Source organism: Asterias rubens, chromosome 4 (assembly GCF_902459465.1).
Source record: "Asterias rubens chromosome 4, eAstRub1.3, whole genome shotgun sequence".
NCBI lineage: Eukaryota > Metazoa > Echinodermata > Asteroidea > Forcipulatida > Asteriidae > Asterias > Asterias rubens.
Window position 1 is genome coordinate 7,479,183 of NC_047065.1, and position 22,790 is coordinate 7,501,972.

Below are 22,790 nucleotides of genomic sequence, written 5' to 3' on the forward strand. Positions count from 1 at the left end.
CCACGATGAGCAAGAATAGGTGCATCATAGCTTGAAATAGGCATTAAATTCCAACATCTGTGAGGGGGGAACATTACCCCTCAGATTCACTAGATTACACCAGAGAGCATTATACGGGCTAAACAAATTCCCGGAGCCCTAAAGCGGGCCCCGGACCCCACGCCGTAAATGTTATGTCCCCCCACCTTTCAAGACGGATTGACGCCCCTGACCATTATGCTCAGCTAATTCCCCTTAACCCTAACCAACCCTAACCCTACCCATGCATACCATGGAGGTAGTTCTGTTCCGTCCAGACAGAGGAAGACTTGCAAGATAATAAATTGGCCTACCCGATGGAGCAATAACTGGGAAGAATTGCAAGATATTGGCCTAAAATAAATACTTGAATTATGTACTTTGATCAATATTGTGAGAGGGGTGCAATTATAACGGGTAGCTAAGGGTTTTGGTGTCCGCAAGTTATAAATTATTATTAGTTTATTTTTATTGACTCTCATCAAGCTCTCATTATGCATTTGCCTCAGCTCGTAGCCTAGATATCAGTGAAAATGTTTTGTTTTCTCCGAACTCTCCAACTAGGAATGTATTGTTTCCCCCAAAACTCTCTAATGAATGTATTGTTTTCTCTGAACTCTCAAGAGAGTTTTCAAATTGTGAGTTCGGAGGAAACAATACATTCTGATACCTGCGAAGGCCTGAACCAACATGATAAAAGTAGAAGCCTCAAGTAGCCGAATGGACCGAAAATCAGTCTGCTGCCATCTGTTGTTGAAATTTACTACGACGACTGTTACATGCAATAATAACAACGAACTGATATGAATGCCTCTGATTATCGATTTGTGATTACTTTAAAAAGGAATTTAGCGCATAGAAGAAAAAAAGCGCAACACCGGCCAATAACCACAAAACAACATAAGAACGCTATGGTGGCACGAGAAGGATGGGCCTACTTCCGTGATTGGAACAGCTGGATCCGGTCGTATATTCCACGATGTCATGGAGCAATAAAGTCAACTTGGAGATCATCGTAGAAAATAGTGGAGGGTGCCTCCACCATATTCATGGTCAAAAGTTCAGAGTCTGCTCATAAAATGGTAAATTTTGTAAAAACAGATAAGGCTTTTCACTTAGGCACTGTTTAGTGTTAGGATCTAGGAGTTTTTTACTTTTGTTACGAACTACCCACACGTTCAAATCATGGAGGTAGAAACCCCATGTTCAAATCAAACATGTTAAAAAGGGTCACGGGGCAGCCAGAGTTTCATTAGATGTTTTTGAACTCGAGCTTATCCTGGAGTGGAGGTCATACTCTACATGGATGTAAAACATGTAGTTCCAAGTTCCAGAAGTATAAAATGTGTCCGTTTCTTTCCTTTATTATGATGGTTCAATAAAAGTATCCCAAGATGTAGAGATTTGGCAGACTTGCCGAAAGTATACTTTTACTTAGAAACTATATAGGCTCCCCCGTTCAGTACTTCTAGAAACTATAAGGCTCCCCCGTGAGAGCGGGGGAGCCTTATTATAGTTTCTAGAGAAGTAGGCCTACCGAAAGTAGACCAAGTAATTGGGGCGCTGTACTCCTTTTTTCGAAATTTTGACATTCAATTTCAAAATTTTGAAAAAAGGAGTACAGCGCCCCAGTTACTGGGTCTATGTCGAAAGGCATGTCAAAAGGGTCTTGCCTAAAAGCCCCCTTTTCCATCCTACTCCTAGAATTATGAGTTTGTTCCGCTATCGTCGCCTTGTGGAACAACGTACCTCAAACATAGTTCTGAGAGTTGTCCCGTCCCAAAATGACTTAAGAGTTTTTGCAATTCAGCAATATTCAGCAATAAGGCCTATTATCAGCTGATAACAATTGACCTATTTTTTTTTTTACGGTCAATTACCACGCTTGGTTTCAACCAATCTTTGTGGTTTACACCTAGTTAACTCCTTTCACCCCTCCCCCTTTGTCTTTTTCATTGTGACTTTTCTTTGTCCAACATCAGCTGTTTCTTTCACCATCTGCTCTCTGCTGTGTGCTTGCTTTTCACTCCTTGTCTATCTATGGTTTAAAACCTGACTGCTTCTGTTACTATGCAGCATGTGTTGCGCTGTCACTAGCCTTTGTTGAGAAAGACTCTGCTAAGGTCCAAAGATCACGCGGTAAATTTCCACATTTTATAAACTCAAACCTTGTCTGGGCATGTCTTGGTTATTCTATGACAAACACTAACAGGCCTGGAATTTTATCTTTGAGAGAGCAAGGCCATTTTCATTTCGCAAAGAGCACTTCCATTTGCAAATCTGAAAGTCTATGGATTACTCTGGTAGCTGGGCACCAAGGCCAAGACCAGGGGCAACAGACAGATCGTGGCCATGGCCTCCGTGGCTTCCATGTTATTCCAGGCCCGCAGTAATAAGCTAAAAGATGGTAGTTTGTTTTGTTGCTATTTATAGCATGCCATGCCTGTAATCATGTTTGTGTTATTGTTCATATTGTTTGTTTAGAGAGCCTAGATAGGCTTATCCAGGTGATTTTCAAAGCTTTGTTTTAAATGTCAAAGAATAATTCTATGTTACTTTTCTACAATCAAAAGATCAGTTTATTTTTGTATGCAACAAATTTAACAGACTTACAAAAATCTATGCATTTTAGTTTATTTTTCATTACTTCATAAATAAAAATAAATAAATAAAAATCCATAATTATTTGAATTGTTCCTTTTTTTTCAGAGGTTCCAGTTCAGCCTGCAAGAACTCTTAAATTTTAGCTCATGCCCAAGTTTACCCAGTATCATCTCATTAACAATCATCTCATTAAGCAAGGCCATTGCTCTATGATAAGAAAGACTGTCCTTATCTGATTATGCAACTCAGCCAATCAAGTGCCACTACAGCCTGACACACTGGTTACACAATCATGAATATTCATCAGGAAGAGCTGAGTTCATCCTCGGCAGAGCTCAATAATAACATATCCGCTGGTACATGCAATACTGAGAAAGGTCTACCAGGATGTGCCCAATGTCATGAGTCCGCGGTTGTGAATCACAGTAGTAGGCCTACGTGTAGTCGCCAGGACGGCAAAGACATGGGTGATTGTCAGGTGGAACTAAGGACTAAAAACCCCGCTGATTTGGCGGTACATAATGGGTCAGTGCAGTGTGGCCAAGCCACTGACCATGTAGAATGTGCAGCAATTGACCCCTGCATGGCAGATGTGTCATCAGAGGTCACAGACAAAGGTCACCAGCCACTAGAAAGTCACCTTACTGATGATGGAAGCGGATCCCACCAAACAGCTGGTGGTTGTTATGAACACGATAACAACAGACCCAGGGATTTACCCTTGAGTAGCAAAGAACAGACTGAGCACTGCATGTGCGATGATGGCTCTCCTTGTTTTTGTTCGTCTCCATTGTCAGTGAGCGATCAAGTCTTAAGGTGGCAACGTCTCATGGAGGAGCACTGTGGGACTGGAGGGATGGACGCCATGACTGATGGAGAGAATCAGTCGGGTGACTTGCTGGATGCTAATACTGATAATAGGGAGGATAGTGAGGAGATCAGACAGTGCAAGAAATACATGGAGGATTTAGTGGATCGAATCTTCAACAAAAGGTCAGTAGGTTAAATATAAAGGGAGACAAATGGTCTTACATTTCTTCCCTCCAAATCTTGCCTATTTAAAGGGAAGTTTCATCATAGCATTGTTTGGCTGTTCATGGATTTTAAACGATAACCCCACTATTTCATGTTCGCATTTGTTGGACGTCACATCACAAAGGGCATTGATATTATATTGTGATGTGATGGCCAGCGCGTGCAGTGTCCATAAGTGTCCATAATGCCATACGGCCACAAGCCTGCTATGATCTCGATGACGTTCCACCTTAAATTGGGCAACAATTGGAGGGAAGAAATGTAACGTATTCTGTTTATTTTAATCAAGTGTGTACTGTAGAGAGTAATGGTTAGGAACAGTTGGAAATTCTGGTCTAAGATAGCCATGGCTGGTCCAGTAAACATTTTGAGCTACATATTAAAGTACAAGCTCCCAAAAATCTGTGCAATATGCGACAATACAATGGACCCTTCCCATGAAATATGCTAATTACCTTCACGCATGCGTACAGACCCTGTTGGTTGGCAAACGCCATAGAGTTGTGCACTAAGCAGACGCGCAATTGGCCTGCGTCACGCAGCCATTAGTCGTGTACAAAACAGCGCGATATTCCCTCAGTTTTGCCAACCAAAATGTTACTGCGCACGCGCTATGTGCAATTTACATATTTCATGGGAAGGGTCTATTGAATGTAGGATGTGATTGGCTGCAGTGAGCTCATTTGCTACTATGCATACAGTACATGTAGCAGCCGCAGTGCCCAAGACACGATATTGTGCCAAACTGACAATTGCAGTCAAGAAATTTGTTTGGTCCTTACAAGTGAGTGTAAAAACAACAAGTTCTATTCTAATCCCTCAAAAAGGTAAAATAATTTTTAAATTGCAACGCCAAAACTGCTGGCAAACTTTGGAACTTGGCTGTCTTTTCGGGCGGGGGAAACAAGTTATAACTTGTGACAGGACAATAAGAGGATTAAAACCCTTAAAGGCAGTGGACACTATTGGTAATTGTCAAAGACTAGCCTTCACAGTCGGTGTATCTCAACATATGCATAACATAACAAACCTGTGAAAATTTGAGCTCAATTGGTCATCAAAGTTGCGAGATAATAATGAAAGAAGAAAACACCCTTGTCACACGAAGTTGTGTGCATTTAGATGGTTGATTTCGAGACCTCGAGTTCTAAACCTGAGGTCTCAAAATAAAATTCGTGGAAAATTACTTCTTTCTCGAAAACTATGGCACTTTAGAGGGAGCTGTTTCTCACAATGTTTTATACCACCAACCTCTCCCCATTACTTGTCACCAAGAAAGGTTTTATGCTAATAATTATTTTGAGTAATTACCAATAGAGTCCACTGCCTCGAATGGACACTCTTTCTTTGTCTAAACGACACTGTACATACATGTATTGTGCAAGGCCAAAACTGCTGGCACCACTTTTGAACTCTACTCTCTTTTTTTATGTGGAAACAAGTAACAACATGTTTCATTAGGACAAGAGAATTAAAACCCAAATTACACTCTTACTTAGTGCACTCTTTGTCTGACCGACACTTGGTACTCACTGTGCATTCACTCTTTGTCTTTCATGTACATTGTACAATACATGTACAAAACAAAGTGGTATTCTGTACTATCGTACATTGGAACTGAGCCACATTTAATGAACATTGCAGTGAACGATTTAGCAGAGCAATTGCTGCTCAAAAATCAGGATTTGCTACTCAGTATTTGCATACAGTATGCCCAAAATAATGGAGTCTAAATTTCTTGCTATGGATGCAAAATTGCTGGATGATATTGTTCCCTGCATTGTCTTGGTTTTTTCTCCACCATATAGTAATATACTTGAAGATATGGCATGGGGTACTGTGCGGCCAATCAATGGACTCAAGCTCTGGTGTTTGTGATAAGCAGGGTGCGGATTCGAGTCCTGGTGGTGTCCATGAGCATATGAAACATGCTTTGTCTTTCAGATGGGACTTAAAGCCGTTGGTCCCGTGTACCGGGATCGGAATTGCATGTAAAAGAACCAGGAACACTTACAATGTATTGTGGAAGTGTAGAGTTAAACCCCAGTGCTTCTTGTCCCCATACGTGGTACATTGTTGCAATTTTGTTTTGTACGAGGCATCCTGTGATTTCATTACCCCCAAAAAAATAATAATGGTGTTTTAATGGAAATGTCTCATTTTTCAAAAGTATTTGGGGGAAATGGTGTTTTAAAACAGAATAAATATTTCCTACAGTCTAAACTGTACAAATGTTCATAAAATGTGTATGGTTATTAGTAAAATTTGCCCTATAATAGGCCTAACTATTAAGTGCAAGTAAAAAACTAAGCAAAGACACAAAAAAAAAACACACGTGTACAAACATTACCTGGAATGAAACGTTAGAATGATTGACATTATTCAAGAGGATTCAATGTATTTCCTTCGTTGGACTGTGAGTTGTAATGCAATCTGTAGTAGGCCTATGTGCCAAAAAGGAAACAAACTTTCCGTGTATAGCTTGATGTCACTGCTTGGAGAGTGAAAAGTAAACATGTTTTTAGCTTTATCTAAAGAGCCATGCATCCTGGTTTGAATGGTGATCAACTGTGACACTAATTAGCAAACAAAGAGTTTGTTAAAGTGGGCTTCGTTTCAATGTAAAGTACAGTCCAGAAGGGCAAGAAATCTACTACAAGACTTCCACTGTAAGATGCCCACAAAGTCTGGTTCATACTTCATGCGAATGCAAAGCAAATTTGATGTGAATTTGACGTCACAACTCTGTTTTCGCAGCAGCGATATTCGCAAGTTATTTGTTGCGAAAATGTGACGTCAACATTCGTATTAAATAAAAAACCTTTAATTGCAAGGTTATCAATTTGCGTGTTATTGTTTTAAACAAATAATGTGTTTGAAATTAGAGTGTATTGTACTCCAAATCAGGGCTTGCATCCAAGGCCAGTGATGTTAGTTTCAGGCCAGTAAACTCGTTATTGGACAAGTCGGGTTGTCTGATATTTTTTTATATAGTTGAATAACAAATTCACTCTCTTGAACAACACATTATGTTCAAGTATTGACTTTTACTTTCAGTCAGATAAGTACCTTTGATTCTATTGAGTAGTGAGATAGAATACTTAATACCAATAAAGACAAATGAGATAAATCTTTTCTCACATGTCTTAGTTGTATAGCGCTTGTTAAGTATGTCAACAAATGTTCATGATGTCTCATTTTTTATTCTTGTATAAAAAGAAACTGGTGCAGTAAACACTTTGAGCTACTCAAGCTCTGTAAATGAACTAGTATGGTTGTTGATAGTATAGTAGGCTTATTTGCTAGGCCTACTGTTCACTTTTCCTGTTAGTGTATGTAGGCCTACATGTATTTGTTTAGTTTCCATAATACAAAAATATTATGACAAAATTAGTCATTACCACAAAAATGTAACGCTTAATTGCGTTCAAACAAAGAGTGTTTTTTTAATTCAATTAAAAAGTGGTCAATTACCTGGGCCAAAACAAAATGTTATCAAATGTGTTTAGCTGATGACATACATGTACACAGCTTTTGACAATGTCAAACTCAAGCAAGCCCCAGCATGCCCTGAACTACACAAAAGATGTAAGTTGGTGTCACAACTTAAAGGCAGTGGACACTATTGGTAATTACTCAAAACAATTGTTAGCATAAAACCTTACTTGGTAATAAGTAATGGGGAGAGGTTGACAGTATAAAACATTGTGAGAAACGGCTCCCTCTGAAATGATGTAGTTTTTGAGAAAGAAGTAATTTTCCACGAATTTGATTTTGAGACCTCAGAATTAGATTTTGAGGTCTCGAAATCAAGCATCTGAAAGCACACAACTTCATGTGACAAGGGTGTTTTTTCTTTCATAGTTAAAGGAACACGTTGCCTTGGATCAGACGAGTTGGTCTATAAAAAGCGTTTGAAACCATTTGTTATGAAATGTATATGGTTAGAAAGATGTTTTAAAAGTAGAATATAATGATCCACACAAGTATCACTCAAAATTGCACGGTTTTCTTTTTACGTCGCGAACTATCACGGTCGGCCATTTATGGGAGTCAAAATTTTTACTTCCATAAATGGCCGACCGTGTTATTGGACGAGGTAAAAAGAAAACCACGCAATTTCGAGGCATATCTGTATAGATCATTGTATTCTACTTTTACATCATCTTTCTAACCACATGCATTTTATAACAAACAGTCACAAAACGCCTTTCAAAGACCAACTCGACCGATCCAAGGCAACGTGTTCCTTTAACTTCGATGACCAATTGAGCTCAAATTTTCACAGGTTGGTTATTTTATGCATATGTTGAGATACACCAACTGTGAAGGCTAGTCTTTGACAATTACCAGTAGTGTGCAGTGACTACCTGTGCAGTGACTACCTGTGCAGTGACTACCTGTGCCAAAACGAAATGTCATCAAATGTGTTTAGCTAAGTTAAGTTGGTGTCACAGCTTAACGCAATGGTTTCTGCAGCTGACAATCTCTGGCAAGCTTAATTCCATGGTAGGAACTACACAAAGGATTTAAACCCACCTACACATCATAGGATAAGTGTGGGGTGTAACAAGGTTTTTAAAGCCATTGGACCCTTTCGGTTCAGAAAAAAAAAAAAAAAGTTCACAGATTTACAAATAACTTACAGGGTTTACAGAAGGCAATGGTGAAAGACTTCTCTTGAAATATTATTACATGAAATGCTTTACTTTTTGAGAAAACAGCAAAACAATATAAATTCTCGTTAACGAGAATTACGGATTTATTTTAAACACATGTCATGACACGGCGAAACGCGCGGAAACAAGGATGGGATTTTCCGTTGTTTTCTCCCGACTCCGATGACCGATTGAGCCTAAATTTTCACAGGTTTGTTATTTGATATAGAAGTTGTGGTACACAAAGTGTGGGCCTTGGACAACACTGTTTACCGAAAGGGTCCAATGGCTTTAAAAGGCACCAATCTCTTTGTTTCACATTGTTGTAATTTCTCAGTAGCTAGTAGTAAGGAGTTATGTGTGGGAAGAGGCTAAAAGGCCTTCACACTTGGTTGACTCAACTTGCAAAATTTATAACTATTTTACTCCTTTATGGGGCCCCAGCTAGGCGGAACCCTGGAACAGTTTAAAAGTCTACTAGGCATCTAGGCATACGCATAGTAAATGCACCATTTTAGTTTTAAAAAATAAAAAAGTAAGAATAATAATATGGACTATTAGTTGCAGATTTACACAAGTGGGTTGGTGGGCTAGCAACTTCAGCTTCGAATTGCAATAACTTAAACTGCAAAAAGGTTACCTTTTACACATATTGTCTGGAATTACCTGAAGTGAAACCAATAATTAAACAATTTCGAAGGACATCAAGTTTGTATTGCATTATGACTACATTGTATGTACATTGTTCATGGTGTAGTTCTTGTGTTGTTCACACAAATGTAGTAGTGTACTCTCTGTCCTTACTCTATGACAATAGGTCCCTGCCAGTGTTGAAATCCTTTAGGGTACAATGATACTGTACAATTTAGGAACCTCACTATTTTAGTTTTGTTGCCTTTAGTAGCATTTGTTTCAGAAACAAGAACAACAAATCCTGGTGTAAGGTGTGTTGTAGACAAACTAGGGATGGAAAGAAGTTTTCTGTTAAAAACACTGTGGACATATGCAATAAATAACAAGCCTGTGAAAATTTGAGCTTAATTGGTCATTGAAGTTGCAAGATAATAATGAAAGAAAAACACCCTTGTCATGAACACAAAGTTGTGTGCTTTCAAATGCTTTAATTCTGAGGTCATAAAATCAAATTGGTGGAAAATTACTTCTTTCTCGAAAACTACTTTGCACTTCAGAGGGAGCCGTTTCTCACAATGTTTTATACTGTCAATCCTCTCCCCATTACTTGTTACCGGTACACAGTACGGTTTTATGCTAACAATTATTTTTATTTTGAGGAACTACCAATAGTGTCCACTACCTTTAAAGCCATTATACACTTTCATTACAGAATAGAATTTTTTGTTCACAGATTTACAAATAACTTTCAGGGTTTACAGAAGGTAATGGTGAAAGACTTCTCTTGAAATGTTATTCCATGAAATGCTTTACTTTTTGAGAAAACATTAAAACAATATCAATTCTCGATAGCGAGAATTATGGATTTATTTTAAACACATGCCATGACACGGCGAAACGTGCGGAAACAAGAGTGGGTTTTCCCGTTATTTTCTCGCGACTCCGGTGACCGATTGAGCCTAAATTTTCACAGGTTTGTTATTTTAAGTTGTGATACACGAAGTGTGGGGCTTGGACAATACTGTTTTACCGAAAGTGTAATGGCTTTTAAAACAAATTGAGCATGTGACTTTGACACTACCTGCCAGCATATTTTCAAGATACAGTGAAGTACATTGTAAGTCCTTGTAAGTCAATGGAGCATGGTGCTTGATTAATTAAATTCTCGTGATTCTGAGTGGGTCGGTTTCTCACATGACATTGAGGATACCAGTATGAGAAGGCCCTCTGGCCAGCATAAGGTCAGATGTAGGTTGGTTTGCTGACCTTGTTTTTAATACCACATCCCATGGTTATTACTCTTGAACTTGGTTTCGTCACTGTCAAAGAGATCAAGTGGTTTAAGGTATGTATAGTTAGTTGTGAATAGCTTTGTTAAAGGGAAGGTACACGTTTGGTAATTACTCAAAACAAATATTAACTTAAAAACTGACTTGGTAACAAGCATTGGAGAGCTGTTGATGGTATAAAACATTGCAGGAAACGACTCCCTCTGAAGTAACGTAGTTTTTGAGAAAAAGGTAATTTCTCACTAAAATAATAAAAGACTTCTAGCTAGAAGTCTTTTATTCGTATCTGAAAACACACAATTTCGTCCAACAAGGGAGTTTTTTCTTTCATTATTTTCTCGCAACTTCGATGACCAATTGAGCCAAAATTTTTACAGGCTTGTTATTTTATGGTAATGGTGGATACACCAAGTGAGAAGACTGGTCTTTGACAATTACCAAACGTGTACCTTCCCTGTAAATGATGCACAGATTTGAAAGTTAAAAACATGATTGACAGTAAAAAAAAAAGAAAAAAAAAGGAAATTATTTTTTGCAAGTTTGGCTAATTTTAAATTTGAGATGGAACACATGGTACAATGGAAAACATACGGGTTTATGAAAGCGTTAGTTTATTATTAATAATTATTTAATTTTAATTATATTTATAGCATTGGTGGTTATCAGTAATAAATAAGTTATTTTTTTGTTTACTGAAAGATTACTCAGTTTAAAGCCATTATACACTTTCGGTACAATAAAAAAATTCATACAGATTAACAAAAGCCATTATACACTTTCGTTACAATAAAAAAGTTCATACAGATTAACAAATAACTTACAGGTTTCACAGACCGTAATGGTGAAAGACTTCTCTTGAAATATTATTCCATGAAATGCTTTACTTTTTGAGAAAACATTAAAACAATTATCAATTCTCGATAGCGAGAATTGCGGATTTATTTTGAACACATGTCATGACAAGGCAAAACGTGCAAAACGTGGGTTTTCCCGCTATTTTCTCCCGACTCCGATGACCGATTGAGCCTAAATTTTCACAGGTTTGTTATTTTTGTTGTGATACACGAAGTGTGGGCCTTGGACAATACTGTTTACCGAAAGTGTCTAATGGCTTTAAAGGTGGGACTGATTGTTAAATTACCAAGAGACAAAAATACAATTTAAAAAGTGTGATCTTAGAGGAAAAGTTGTTTCCAGTTGGACTTATTTGCATATGTAACTACGTATTGAAATATTTAGTAAAAAATAAGGCAAACAGCCTACAGTGATTGGTTGTGATTCTGTAAATATTTAAAAATAATTTGCATGAAATGGTGTTACAGTACACTACATTGTTGGAGCTTTCTCTATAGTTGGAGCGCGAACGTTATCATTTCATTTTACACAAATTTGTAAAACTACATTAGAGGCATGTCCTTGCTACTCAATTAAAATACATCATGGAGTAGAACTAAAGTCAGATTGTCAGAAGATTCCATGGTAAATTTTCCTAAGACTTTGTTACAGATAGTCGTTTTTTAATGACTTGATTCTCAACGAAGGTGTTGAAATTTAAGAGCCCCTATTTGTCAATCTGTATAATTGATCCCTGAATGAGTTTGTGGTTCTGGTGGATTTAGCAAACCAGGAAATGGTGGAATGAGATTGGCAGATTGGCAGATGTCACTAGGGTGATAAAATGTCAGTGTCATCACGCGTTTATCAATCAGGCCAGTACAGTGCTTGTGGATCAACTAGACTACCAAACAACCACATCTGTAACAACAAAAATACCAAGTAGGCCCCTAAACCATACCTGTAAATATTTTCTCACTTGCACAGTCAAGGTCAAGTTAAATTGAGTATTTTTTATATTAAGGGAAGATTGAATGAAATAGTTGAAATTGCTTAGAAAGGCGTCTGATAACATTTAGCATAATCAAGTTATTTTAGTACAAAATTTGTGATTTGGGGGTTATGAAACCAATATATCAAACCAAGATATCAAACCAAAGAAGTTCCCCCCAGTTTGACCTAAAGGCCAAAGTATGATGAGATGAATAAATGTCCAGATTTAGAATTTAGGAAAACCCCGGAGTGGAAAATACCCAATGAATCAGCTAGTGACTCAAACCCTAAACAGGCCAGGCTCTGGTTTGAGTTCCACAACCATGTAGGCACTGTACACAGGCCTGAGACTTCACAGAGGCAACGAATGCGGCTTCCTCCGTGCCTCCTGGTCATTGCCTTGGTGCCCTTGAAATGCTCCAGTAAAAATTTACAATTTCCTCATTAAGGGTACCTTTAACCGAGGGAAAAAATGCCTTACGAAGCATAATAATACAGGCCTGACTGTTCATGTACAATGAGCTAAGAGATGTTTAGTTTGCATCGGGGATAAAGAATATTAGTTTGGATTTGTTTACCCATACACCGATGTGTAGTAGCACTGTATACTCAGTACTTTCCCGAGTCCTGTGAAAAAATATCACAGGCATGTTACTTGGGTGGGTTTCGAACCCACGACCCTTGCAATTCTAGACTCAGTGTCTTACCAACTAGACTACCGAGGTTGCCCTGTAGCTAGCGGCAGTTCAAATCCTATGTTTTGGCAGCGGGTACCACAAGGATATTAGAGATTTTAAATTTGCATCAGGGATAAAGAATATTAATTTTTGATTACAATGAGGTCAATGGGTGGGAAGAAGATACACACAGCCACCTGTTCATAAGGCCCTTTTTCGAAACTACTGCTCATGCTTGGGCTTCAGCTTGTTGGGTTACGTCATTTATTTAGAAATGATTGTGGGGTTGAACAAGAATTGACTGTCAATTCTTTGTTGTTCAACCCCAAAAATCATTTCATAATTTTACCCAGTCAGTTTCCCTTAAGTGGTTTATATTGATACTTATTTAGAAAGCAAGCGTTTTCCTAATGGGGCATCAATTAGGTGGACAGAGGCTAAGTTGGAGGCCAAGCCAAAGCTGCCATTTTAAAAAGGCAGAGTGTCATGGCCGAGTGGTTAAGAGCATCGAATTCAAGTTCTGGTGCGAATTCACCGGAATGTGGGTTCGAATCCCGGTCGTGACACTTGTGTCCTTGAGCAAGATACTTTACTATAATTGCTTCTCTTCACCCAGGGGAATAAATGGGTACCTTTCGGGGGTAGAGGTTGATATTGTGAATGGAAAAAGCCTTTGGAGCGATATAAAAGGTTGTGTACTCCCAAGGGAGTTGAGAAACATTATATATAAGAATTGGTTATTATCAAAGGCAAAGAACATGCCTTTGGTTTATTGAACCGTTTGATTGTATATTGTGTACAATCAAACTAACATGTAAAAATTTCATTTCTAAAGGTGGTCATGTTTTTGATTGCTACTGAAAAACCGGAGCGAATATGTCCATGCAGGATGAATAATCCATAATAGAAATACACAGGGCTTCAAAACTGATATTATTTGACTTAATTTGTATTTCTTTGAGTGAAATGTTTCTCAGAATGTTTTATACTGTCGAAAGCTGTAGGCTTCTGACCAGAAGTTGGTACTGCCATTATTTCTGAGGTTGCCGTCACTTGAACTTTCCAATTGGAAGTAACTGTTTTGCTTCAGCTCAAAAGTATCTCTTGCCAAGCATGGATTACCAACCCTAATGTTACATGATTCACATGGTTGCAACTGGTGCCTGCTATTATATTGTTGGCAAGGGATTAGTTTTAGTCTACTGACTTTTGGGGTAAAATGGCCTCTCCTGGATGATCTGTAGAGGGTGCAGTGTTTTGTCACTGAATTGCCCATATTGGGATGCACAACACTAAAATACATGTAGGCCAAAATTCATGCGCAAAGCTAACTATAATTTTTTGTAAACCTTTTAAAGTTACTTTTGAATAGTTGTTTTCTTGTTGGTGAAGTGTTGGGGTTAACGTTACAACCTCTTTAGGTCTTGAGCCAGCCTCTGTCTTTTCTACAGATATTTTCATTGGTAAATGTGTGTCCGACCTAGTTCCTGTTATTAGGGTGTTTGGGCGTGAAACCAGACTGATAGTCTATTGAAAGGTTGCGGTAACACCATGTAATGACTATCTCTAATGAGTTGGGGTGGTTCTGAAAAGAATCGTTGGTTTAAACTCGACAATTCGATCAGCATGCTCTGATCGTCTTCTGGAGAAGGAAAAAAAAAAAAAAAATAGTATGACTGATAGTATAAAACATAGTGAGAAACAGCTCCCTCTGAAGTGACGTAGTTTTCAAGAAAAAAGTAATTTTCCACAAATTTGATTTCGAATTTGAGGTCTCGAAATCAAGCATCTGAAAGCACACAACTTCGTGTGACAGGGATGTTTTTTCTTTCATAGTTATCTCCAACTTGGTTATCTCGCAAGTCCGACTACCAATCGAGCTCAAATTTTCACAGGTTTGTTATTGTATGCATATGTTGAGATACACCAAGTGAGAAGACTGGCCTTTGACAATAGTGTCTGTGGTGTCTATATAAGTATTTAGCATTTTACATTGGTTGCTATGTAGGAGTTTGTTTAGTGTGGTGTCCCTATTCAGACATTGTGGTGTTGTTTTCAAAGAATATAAAAGTGTCTTATCACCATGTGGTATTATTTGTTTATTTCCTTCTTCTTTTTCTTCTTCCTTCTTCAGCACCAGCATATCCCAAGAGGACAATGCCAAGTTTGGAAAGTACTGTCAGGTGAGTCACCTTTGACCTGAGGCAAGGTCAATTCCTTGGGGTCATATTACTTTACTGGAGCAGTTCAGATAGTGAAGATGTGTTTTTCTGTGTCTACTCTGGTGGATTTTAAAATTGCTTTGGGGTGAGGTGCCTATCATTTAGGGCAGGGGGTCAAACTGCAAGACAATTTCTACATACACCATGGCTTAGAATTTTCACTCGACTGAAGTGCAGTTTATTTATTTCTACATACCTACTACTTACCAACCTACTTTAGTGGTACTTTTTGTACGACACAAAACATCATCGTCCACAGATTTACAATAAACTTACACGATTTGAAGATAATGACGGCAGGCCTGATACTTCACGGAGGCAACGAAGGCGATTGCCTCCGTGTGCCCTGGTCATTGCCTTGGTGCCTTTGAAATGCTTCAGTACAAATTTACAATTTCATAATAGGGTTCCCTTTACCAAGAAGAAAATGCCTTGGTGCCCTTGCCCTTTAAAAAACGAAGCATACAGCCCTGTGATGGTACATGTAGAAAACTTCCCTTTAAAAATTACTGAGGTAGTGTAGTTTTTGTGAAATGTATAAAACATTCAATGTCACAATATTAGCATGTAAAACGTATTTACCAGTTTACACGACTCTCCTAAAAACCTAGCCTGTGATTATATTACCTATGTCTTTATTCATTGTGAGTAGGGATTCATGTCGTGACTAAAAACTTGTCTACAAACGGTTTAAAAAATTACCTTTTTTTTATGTCATGCACCACATGCCAAAATCAGGCAGTTCTTTGAAATAGTGAAATCGACCTTGAAAGTGAACACAAACTAAATATCAGCCTTGATGTCAATGTGAAGTTATTTGTAAGCTCTGTTCTTGTCTATTTGAAAGCTGTTCGTCTCATATATATATTTGACAAGGAAATCAAACCAGTTTTGAGTTTTGGATAGTGAGAATACCTTGATCTTGAAAGTGTTTGAAAAGGACTTTGGACCTCCCAGACATGTTATGTTGGGAGATACTGGTCCAAATTAAAATTTGAAGGTTGGCTTAGTGGTTTTTTGTCCATGCATTTCACCTATGTGGATCCCCCGGTTTGAACCTGGACCGGAGCCTTGCATGTAGATTGTTTTTTTTCAGTCCCTACTAGCTGACTGTGTGGGTTTTGCTCCCCCCCCTCGTCTAAAACTGAAATTTCATCACAATTGTCTTCTCTACAAATAAGTTGGCATGATGTTTTCAGTAGGATGCTTCGCCAACTAAATAAATAATTCAGATTCAGAAGTGTGATTGAATTTGCAATTAACCTGTCAAAATGGTCAATAAGTTTTGATGGGACGGCTCTAAATCTCATCAAGTGGATTTCTTGTTTGTTTTAGCCACAGCTACTTTAAAAACCCTCAATGAACTTCCTGGAGGTGATGTCCCACCATGGTGTCCCATCAATGACAAAAGATTGACCCTGCAAAGAAAAGAATTGCTTTATTATTGACTGAATTTGTTGATCTGTCTGTAGTATAATTTGATCCACTTGTATATTTGTAAATAACTCCACCATGGCGGTCATCTGATTGAAAATGGGATTCTTCGTGACCATGGCTTTAGTTACGGTCACTTGATTGTGGTCAACATTGCATTGATATGTCAATCATTTCTGGTTGGTCTAAGTTGTCCCAGGCAAAGATTAACTAAAGAGAAACAATGGACAACCCGATTGCTCCATAGACCTGTCTACAGAAAAATGACTTTTGACTTAAGCTGGGTAAACAACTTTCCATTTTATGGTCTGACCTTTCGTTCAAATCGGCACAACAAGTCATGCAGCTGTCAGTCAAATGTTTTTCCCCAAAACATTTGAAAATTTAAAGGCAGTGGACACTATTGGTAATTACTCAAAATAATTATCAGCATAAAACCTCACTTTGTAACGAGTAATGGGGAGAGGTTGATAGTATAAAAAAATGGTGAGAAACTCGAGGCTGAATTGTTTGGTTTCTCTAATTACTGCCTTTTTCCTGTTTTTGTTTTTGTGTTCCATTTTGTGGGTTAATGATCTATGGGAATATCTATTCATGTGTTCACTTCTCGGAAATATTTGGGCAAGGCTAAAGGAAAAAGGAATTGATCCATGAGGTTACTTATTCGTGTAGAAAACCATTCATTTATCTAAAGGTGCATGTAAGCAAGGTTCATGAAAAAGGAACTGATTGATGAGGTTACTTATTCGTGTTGAAAACCATTCATTTATCTAAAGGTGCATGTAAGCAAGGTTCATGAAAAAGGAACTGATCAATGAGGTTACTTATTCATGCATAAGTCATTCATTCAATTAAAGGACTAATAGATCATTGATTTCATAAGGAGTAAGTTCCTGTGGTTTTTAATCAACGCATTACGCGACCAATCTGTGAAAGTTGCATCAAAATTAGAACACAGTTGAGAGAAACGTTGAAAAAAGGACTATGTTTTGTCAAGAATTGTTGTGCACGTTTGTTTAAAGTCAGTGGGCACAATTGGTTATTACTCAAAATATATATTAGCATAAAACCGTACTACGTAACGAGCAATGGAGAGCTGTTGATGTTATAAAAGATTGTGAGAAACAACTCGCTTAGAAGTAATGTAGTTTTCAAGTAAGAAGTAATTTTCCATGAATTTGATTTGGAGACCTCAGAATATTAGAATTAGAATTAGAATATTGAGGTCTCAAAATCAAGCATCTGAAAGCACACAACTTCGTCTAACAAGGGCTTTTCTTTCTTTCATTATTATCTTGCAACTTCGACGACCAATTGAGCTCAAATTTTCTCAGGTTTGTTATTTTGTGCATATGTTGAGATACACCAAGTAAGAAGACAGGTCTTTGACAATTACCAATAGTGTCCAGTGTCTTTAAAAAGGTTTTACTCAGTGATTATCGCAACAGTTTCCATTTGGCATTTTGGGGCATACATTGCGAATATTTTTGATCCATACACAAGTTATTCTAACTACATTAAGTTCACTTTACCTTTAACAAAAAACATGTAAGTGCTTACATTGCTGCAATTAAAATGGGCACTAGTGAATTTTGGGTAGTCAAAATGTTTTCTTGGTTTTACAGTATCTCAGACCAGAATATTACTGTTGAGGATTCAGGATTTGCTATGGTACAAACTTCTTCTTTTTTTCCTGCGATGATACCCAATTGTATGCATCACCTTCCAGTCCTTTTTACATTTAAAAAAATGTTTAAAGGCAGTGGACACTATTGGTATTTACTCAAAATAATTATAGCATAAAACCTTTTTTGGTAACGAGTAATGGGGAGAGGTTGATAGTATAAAACATTGTGAGAAACAGCTCCCTCTGAAGTGCCATAGTTTTCAAGAAAGAACTAATTTTCCACAAATTTGATTTCGAGACCTCAGAATTAGAATTTGGGGTCTCGAAATCAAGCATCTGAAAGCACACAACTTTGTGTGACAAGGGTGTTTTTTTCTTTCATTATTAACTTGCAACTTATTTACTCGCAATATATGTTGAGATACACCAAGTGAGAAGACTGGTCTTTGACAATTACCAATAGTGTCCAGTGTCTTTAAACAAAATTCATAAACAGGTGTCTGTACTAGGGATTTAGGTTTGGAACTTTTTAGCTGATATGTTGATGTCCATGTCTTGGGTTTCTCAGTTAAAAACAAAAAGTTATGAAACAGAGTATTAAAGACACTGGATACTTTTGGTAATTGTCAAAGAACAGTCTTCTCACTTGGTGTTTCTCAACAAGTATACATGTATAATATGCATAAAATAACAAACCTGTGAAAATTTTGGCCAAATTGGTTGTCAAAGTTGAGAGATAATAATGAAAGAAAAAAACACCATTGTCACACAAGATAGTGTGCTTCCATATGCTTGATTTCTCTCGAAATCAAACTCTTGGAAAAGTACATCTTTCTTGAAAACTACAATACAATAGAGGGAGTTGTTGTCACATTGTTTTATACTATCAACCTCTTCCTACCAAGTAAGGTTTTATGCTAATAATTATTTTGAGTAATTACCAATAGTGTCCACTGCCTTTCAGTCTTGCTGTGCTTGGAACTTTCCTCTTTTGTTAACTAAGTTGTGCATTCCTACGATAACTAAAGTGCTACAATTGAATTGTTTTGTCATTTTTCAATTTTCTTTTTAGTTGGCGGTTGGACGTCAGTGGTTTGCAAGACTTGTTGACAGTCAAAGAGTCAACTCTAAGAAAGTTACCGAGCAAACATTCTACAGATTGGTTCAGTTTTTCGCCGTCTGTTTATTTGAGTAAGTTTGACTGTGGATTCTGTGGCAGGTTCAATTAAGGTATTGGTGCCATGTACTCCTAGAACTTTTATGTGGTTCATTCTGCTATCGACCCCACTAACCTCATAGGTCATCATTTGCAAATTCCTGCCAAAATTGGGCTCTTTGTGTTCTTTGTTCTCACAGTGAGCTTGGCGCGGGTCCAGAAAATCCACTCCACCAAAACAAAAGTTGGCAAAATGATAATTTTTCTTATTACGGCGACGGCCATATTGGTACTGAAGGGGAAGATTCCGACTAACGGTGAGAATTTGTAATTGTTCAACTTTTTTTATTTTTTTTTTTTGGGGGGAGTGGATTTTCTGGACTCATGCCAAGCTCAATGAGAGCACAAAGAAGACATAGAGCCTACTTTTGGCAACTTCTGTAGACCATAAATGTGAAGGCAAAATGTTTATAAATGAATATGTTTTGAAAATGTTTTGAATGAAGGACCTATGAGGTTCATGGAGCTGATTGCGAAACAAACCTCATAGTTCTAGGAATAAGCGTGATGGACCTTTGATTGTTCCTGTAAAATCAGCTTCCTGTTATGAACTCATAGAGTACCACCCTGATATCAGATGTCAAGCATATTCATTTTGTATAAAGTCAGCGAGTTCTGCTCATTTTTCACCAAAAGTCACAAATAGACATTCGATATTGGTGTTTTTTTTAATATATGTGTGTGCTAAAAAAGTACCATTTTCTAATTTTTTTTATGTAAAACGTTCTTTAAACACATCTTGGAAAAACAAATTTCTAATTGGGTTGAAGCATCCAATATTTACCTCCATCCCTGGCTTCCTGACTGTAGTTAATTACCTAATGCCGGGGATTACCTTCATCGTAATATGATCAGGAAGGGGAAGGAGGTTATCGGGAAGTGGGGGGAGAGGGGTGTTTATGGGGGTCACAAGTTTATGGGCTTACATACACAAACATTTTACAACTTCAAGATGATGTAACCGTAGAGCAAGGATCAGAAGGAGTTACAACTAGATGGTTCAAAGGTTTCATGTGTGTTACCGCGGTCACAAACGACACAGCACTTTGTGGACCTTTATAAGGTACCCCAGGTATATGTGTTACATTTATACCGAGATTCGAGATGTATGGCTTTTGAACATAGTACACAGTCAGACTGTTACTTTGTATGTAATTGTAACTGCAGAATAATGTACACCAACTTTGCTGTATGTTAGCTTGTGAACATCATATTTGTACCAGACACTTTGCCAGAAACGTTGCATATCTTTGCTCTCATTGACTCATAGCAGCAATCTTGGTTGTGTCATTTTGGGAGTCAATGTCCTTGTGTGTTCTGTGCACATTTTAGGCAATGCAGCATTAACACGCTAATACCAGAGCTGCCGACTCTCTCTGATTCTGCAGAAAGTTCCCTGTAAATAAACTTATCTTTCAATGTACTAATAATAATAACAATAATAAACAACAAATAGACGGTATCAATGCGCTTTACATTTAGTCCCCTGGTCATTGGGACTACACTATAACATCCCTTTAATTTCTCTCAGCTCCCAATAGGGAGTATACAGCCCGAGCTGCCGTGGTGCTTTCGAAGGCTTTTTCATTCACAATAGCAACCTCTACCCTCGCAGGTACCCATTTATACCCCTGAGTGAAGAGAAGCAATTATAGTGAAGTATCTTGCTCAAGGACGCAAGTGTCACGACCGGGATTTGAACCCACACTCCGGTGACTTGGCATCAGAACTTGAATTTTATGTTTTTTTAAACCACTCGGCTACAACACTCTACATGATGATAAGATATGAAAATCTCCCTGATTACCCTAAATGTTAAATGCAAACATTGGCAGCTCTGTAGTACCATTACTTGTACGTGCAATTTGACTTCCTTAATGGCGAGCATGGCTGACATGTGACATTGGTGCATGAGGACAATATTTTCATGTCTGTCTGATCTCATCTTCCTGTCAAGGGAACTCGACAAACTCCCAAAAGGGGGTATAAATAAACACTAAGCTGGCCACAGCCGATCTCTCCCATACAAACAATGGTTTAAAGGATTTGGGTACTTTTTCAAAATGTCCATAGATTTACATTAAACTTATAGGGTTTGCAGATAATGATAGTGGAAAGCTTCCCTTCAAATATTACTAATACTGAGGTGCTGTAGTTTTTGAGAAATGAGTAAAACAATGTAATGAAAATACGTTTGTAAATGATTAAAATAATTTTCGTCTCATGAGTAAAAAATTATTTTCATGACATTGTTTTACTCATTTCCCCAAAACTACAGCACCTCGGCACATAATATTTTCAGGGAAGCTTTCTACTATCATTATCTTCAAACTGTTTAAGTTTAGTGTAAATCTGTGGACATTGTATTTTTTGTCCTACAAAAGTTACATAGACCCTTTAACGTCTATGATTATGAATTGCACAAACATGAAGATGTGATTCATTCAATTACTAGACGGCAATGCTTATAATTCTAGTCATTGAGAGATCGACGGTAAGCTTTATAATAATTTGGGGGGCTAATCGTCCTTACTCGCAGCTAAGAGCTGAATTGCGAAGGACGCGGCTACAACGTGTTCGAGAAGCAGGCATACAAGGGCGCATTCAGCTGCCAGCCACATCAACCCATTATGACCACGGAGCACAGCCAAGATCGAAAGTGTTTGATTTTTTCCTGAGGGAGGAAAACCGGATAGTCTGGAAAACCCTCGTGGCACAGCAGAGAACCAACGCACAATTCAACTCACATATGGCCCCGACCGGGAATCGAACCGGGGTCACCTTGGTGAGAGGCGAGCGCTTTACGCACAAGCGAGCGCTTTACGCACAAGCCAACCGTGCCACCCAAGGCTTTGTAGGATTCAAACCCACAACCTTGTGATTGCAAGTTCTGCAGTCTAACCACTGGACCATGTACATGATGCAAATGTGATCCAAATTTATAATGTATACAAAATGTTTGTTTCAATTTTAGGTGCAATGAAGCAGATGACTTCACTCCAGTCAAAAGTCTCATGAACATGTGTTTCACATTTTATCATGAACATGAAGGTAAATAGACATCCTTCAGATAGATTATCTCGGTTTTTACTCTAAAGTTCCAACATATATTAGTCATGGTCAATGGAGGGTGGTAGTGGGGAAGGGGGATATTCACTAGTATATAGATGATGAGACCTCTGACGTCATTCGAAAACCATAACATGATTCGGGCGCATACCGTCGGGCAAAACCTTTGTGTTTTGGCAGCCAGCTAGAAAGTGTATGCAATCTTAGCATGACTACGTGTATTTTTGCCCGGCGAAACATGACGTATACAGTATTTTTTCAACAGAGGGCGGTTTGAATGTAAACATAGGTCACATCGTCTATACTCACTATTTATATACCTTTTATAGTTTTACAGAGATGTAATTTTTCACCGACTAATTTGAATCTGAATACAGGCAGCAAGCAGCAAGCCTATTTCAGGCATCTGAAAGCACGCAATTCTATAGTAATAATAATTATAATAATAATTAATTGGTTTTATATTGCGCTCTCTCCAGGA

General features: G+C 38.0%; 1 protein-coding gene across 1 annotated transcript in view; it reads left to right on the forward strand.

Moving 5' to 3' along the window:
* Nucleotides 1–860: 860 nt before the first annotated feature.
* The window catches only part of LOC117289217 (uncharacterized protein KIAA0513-like), a 29,044-nt gene continuing 7,114 nt past the window's right edge, over nucleotides 861–22,790 (forward strand). Inside the window, exons 1-5 of the mRNA XM_033770233.1 lie at nucleotides 861–1,100; nucleotides 2,728–3,615; nucleotides 14,876–14,924; nucleotides 19,097–19,215; nucleotides 22,215–22,291. Coding sequence (XP_033626124.1) covers nucleotides 2,915–3,615; nucleotides 14,876–14,924; nucleotides 19,097–19,215; nucleotides 22,215–22,291 — 946 coding nt within the window. The 5' untranslated portion in view covers nucleotides 861–1,100; nucleotides 2,728–2,914. The remainder of the gene's footprint in view (nucleotides 1,101–2,727; nucleotides 3,616–14,875; nucleotides 14,925–19,096; nucleotides 19,216–22,214; nucleotides 22,292–22,790) is intronic.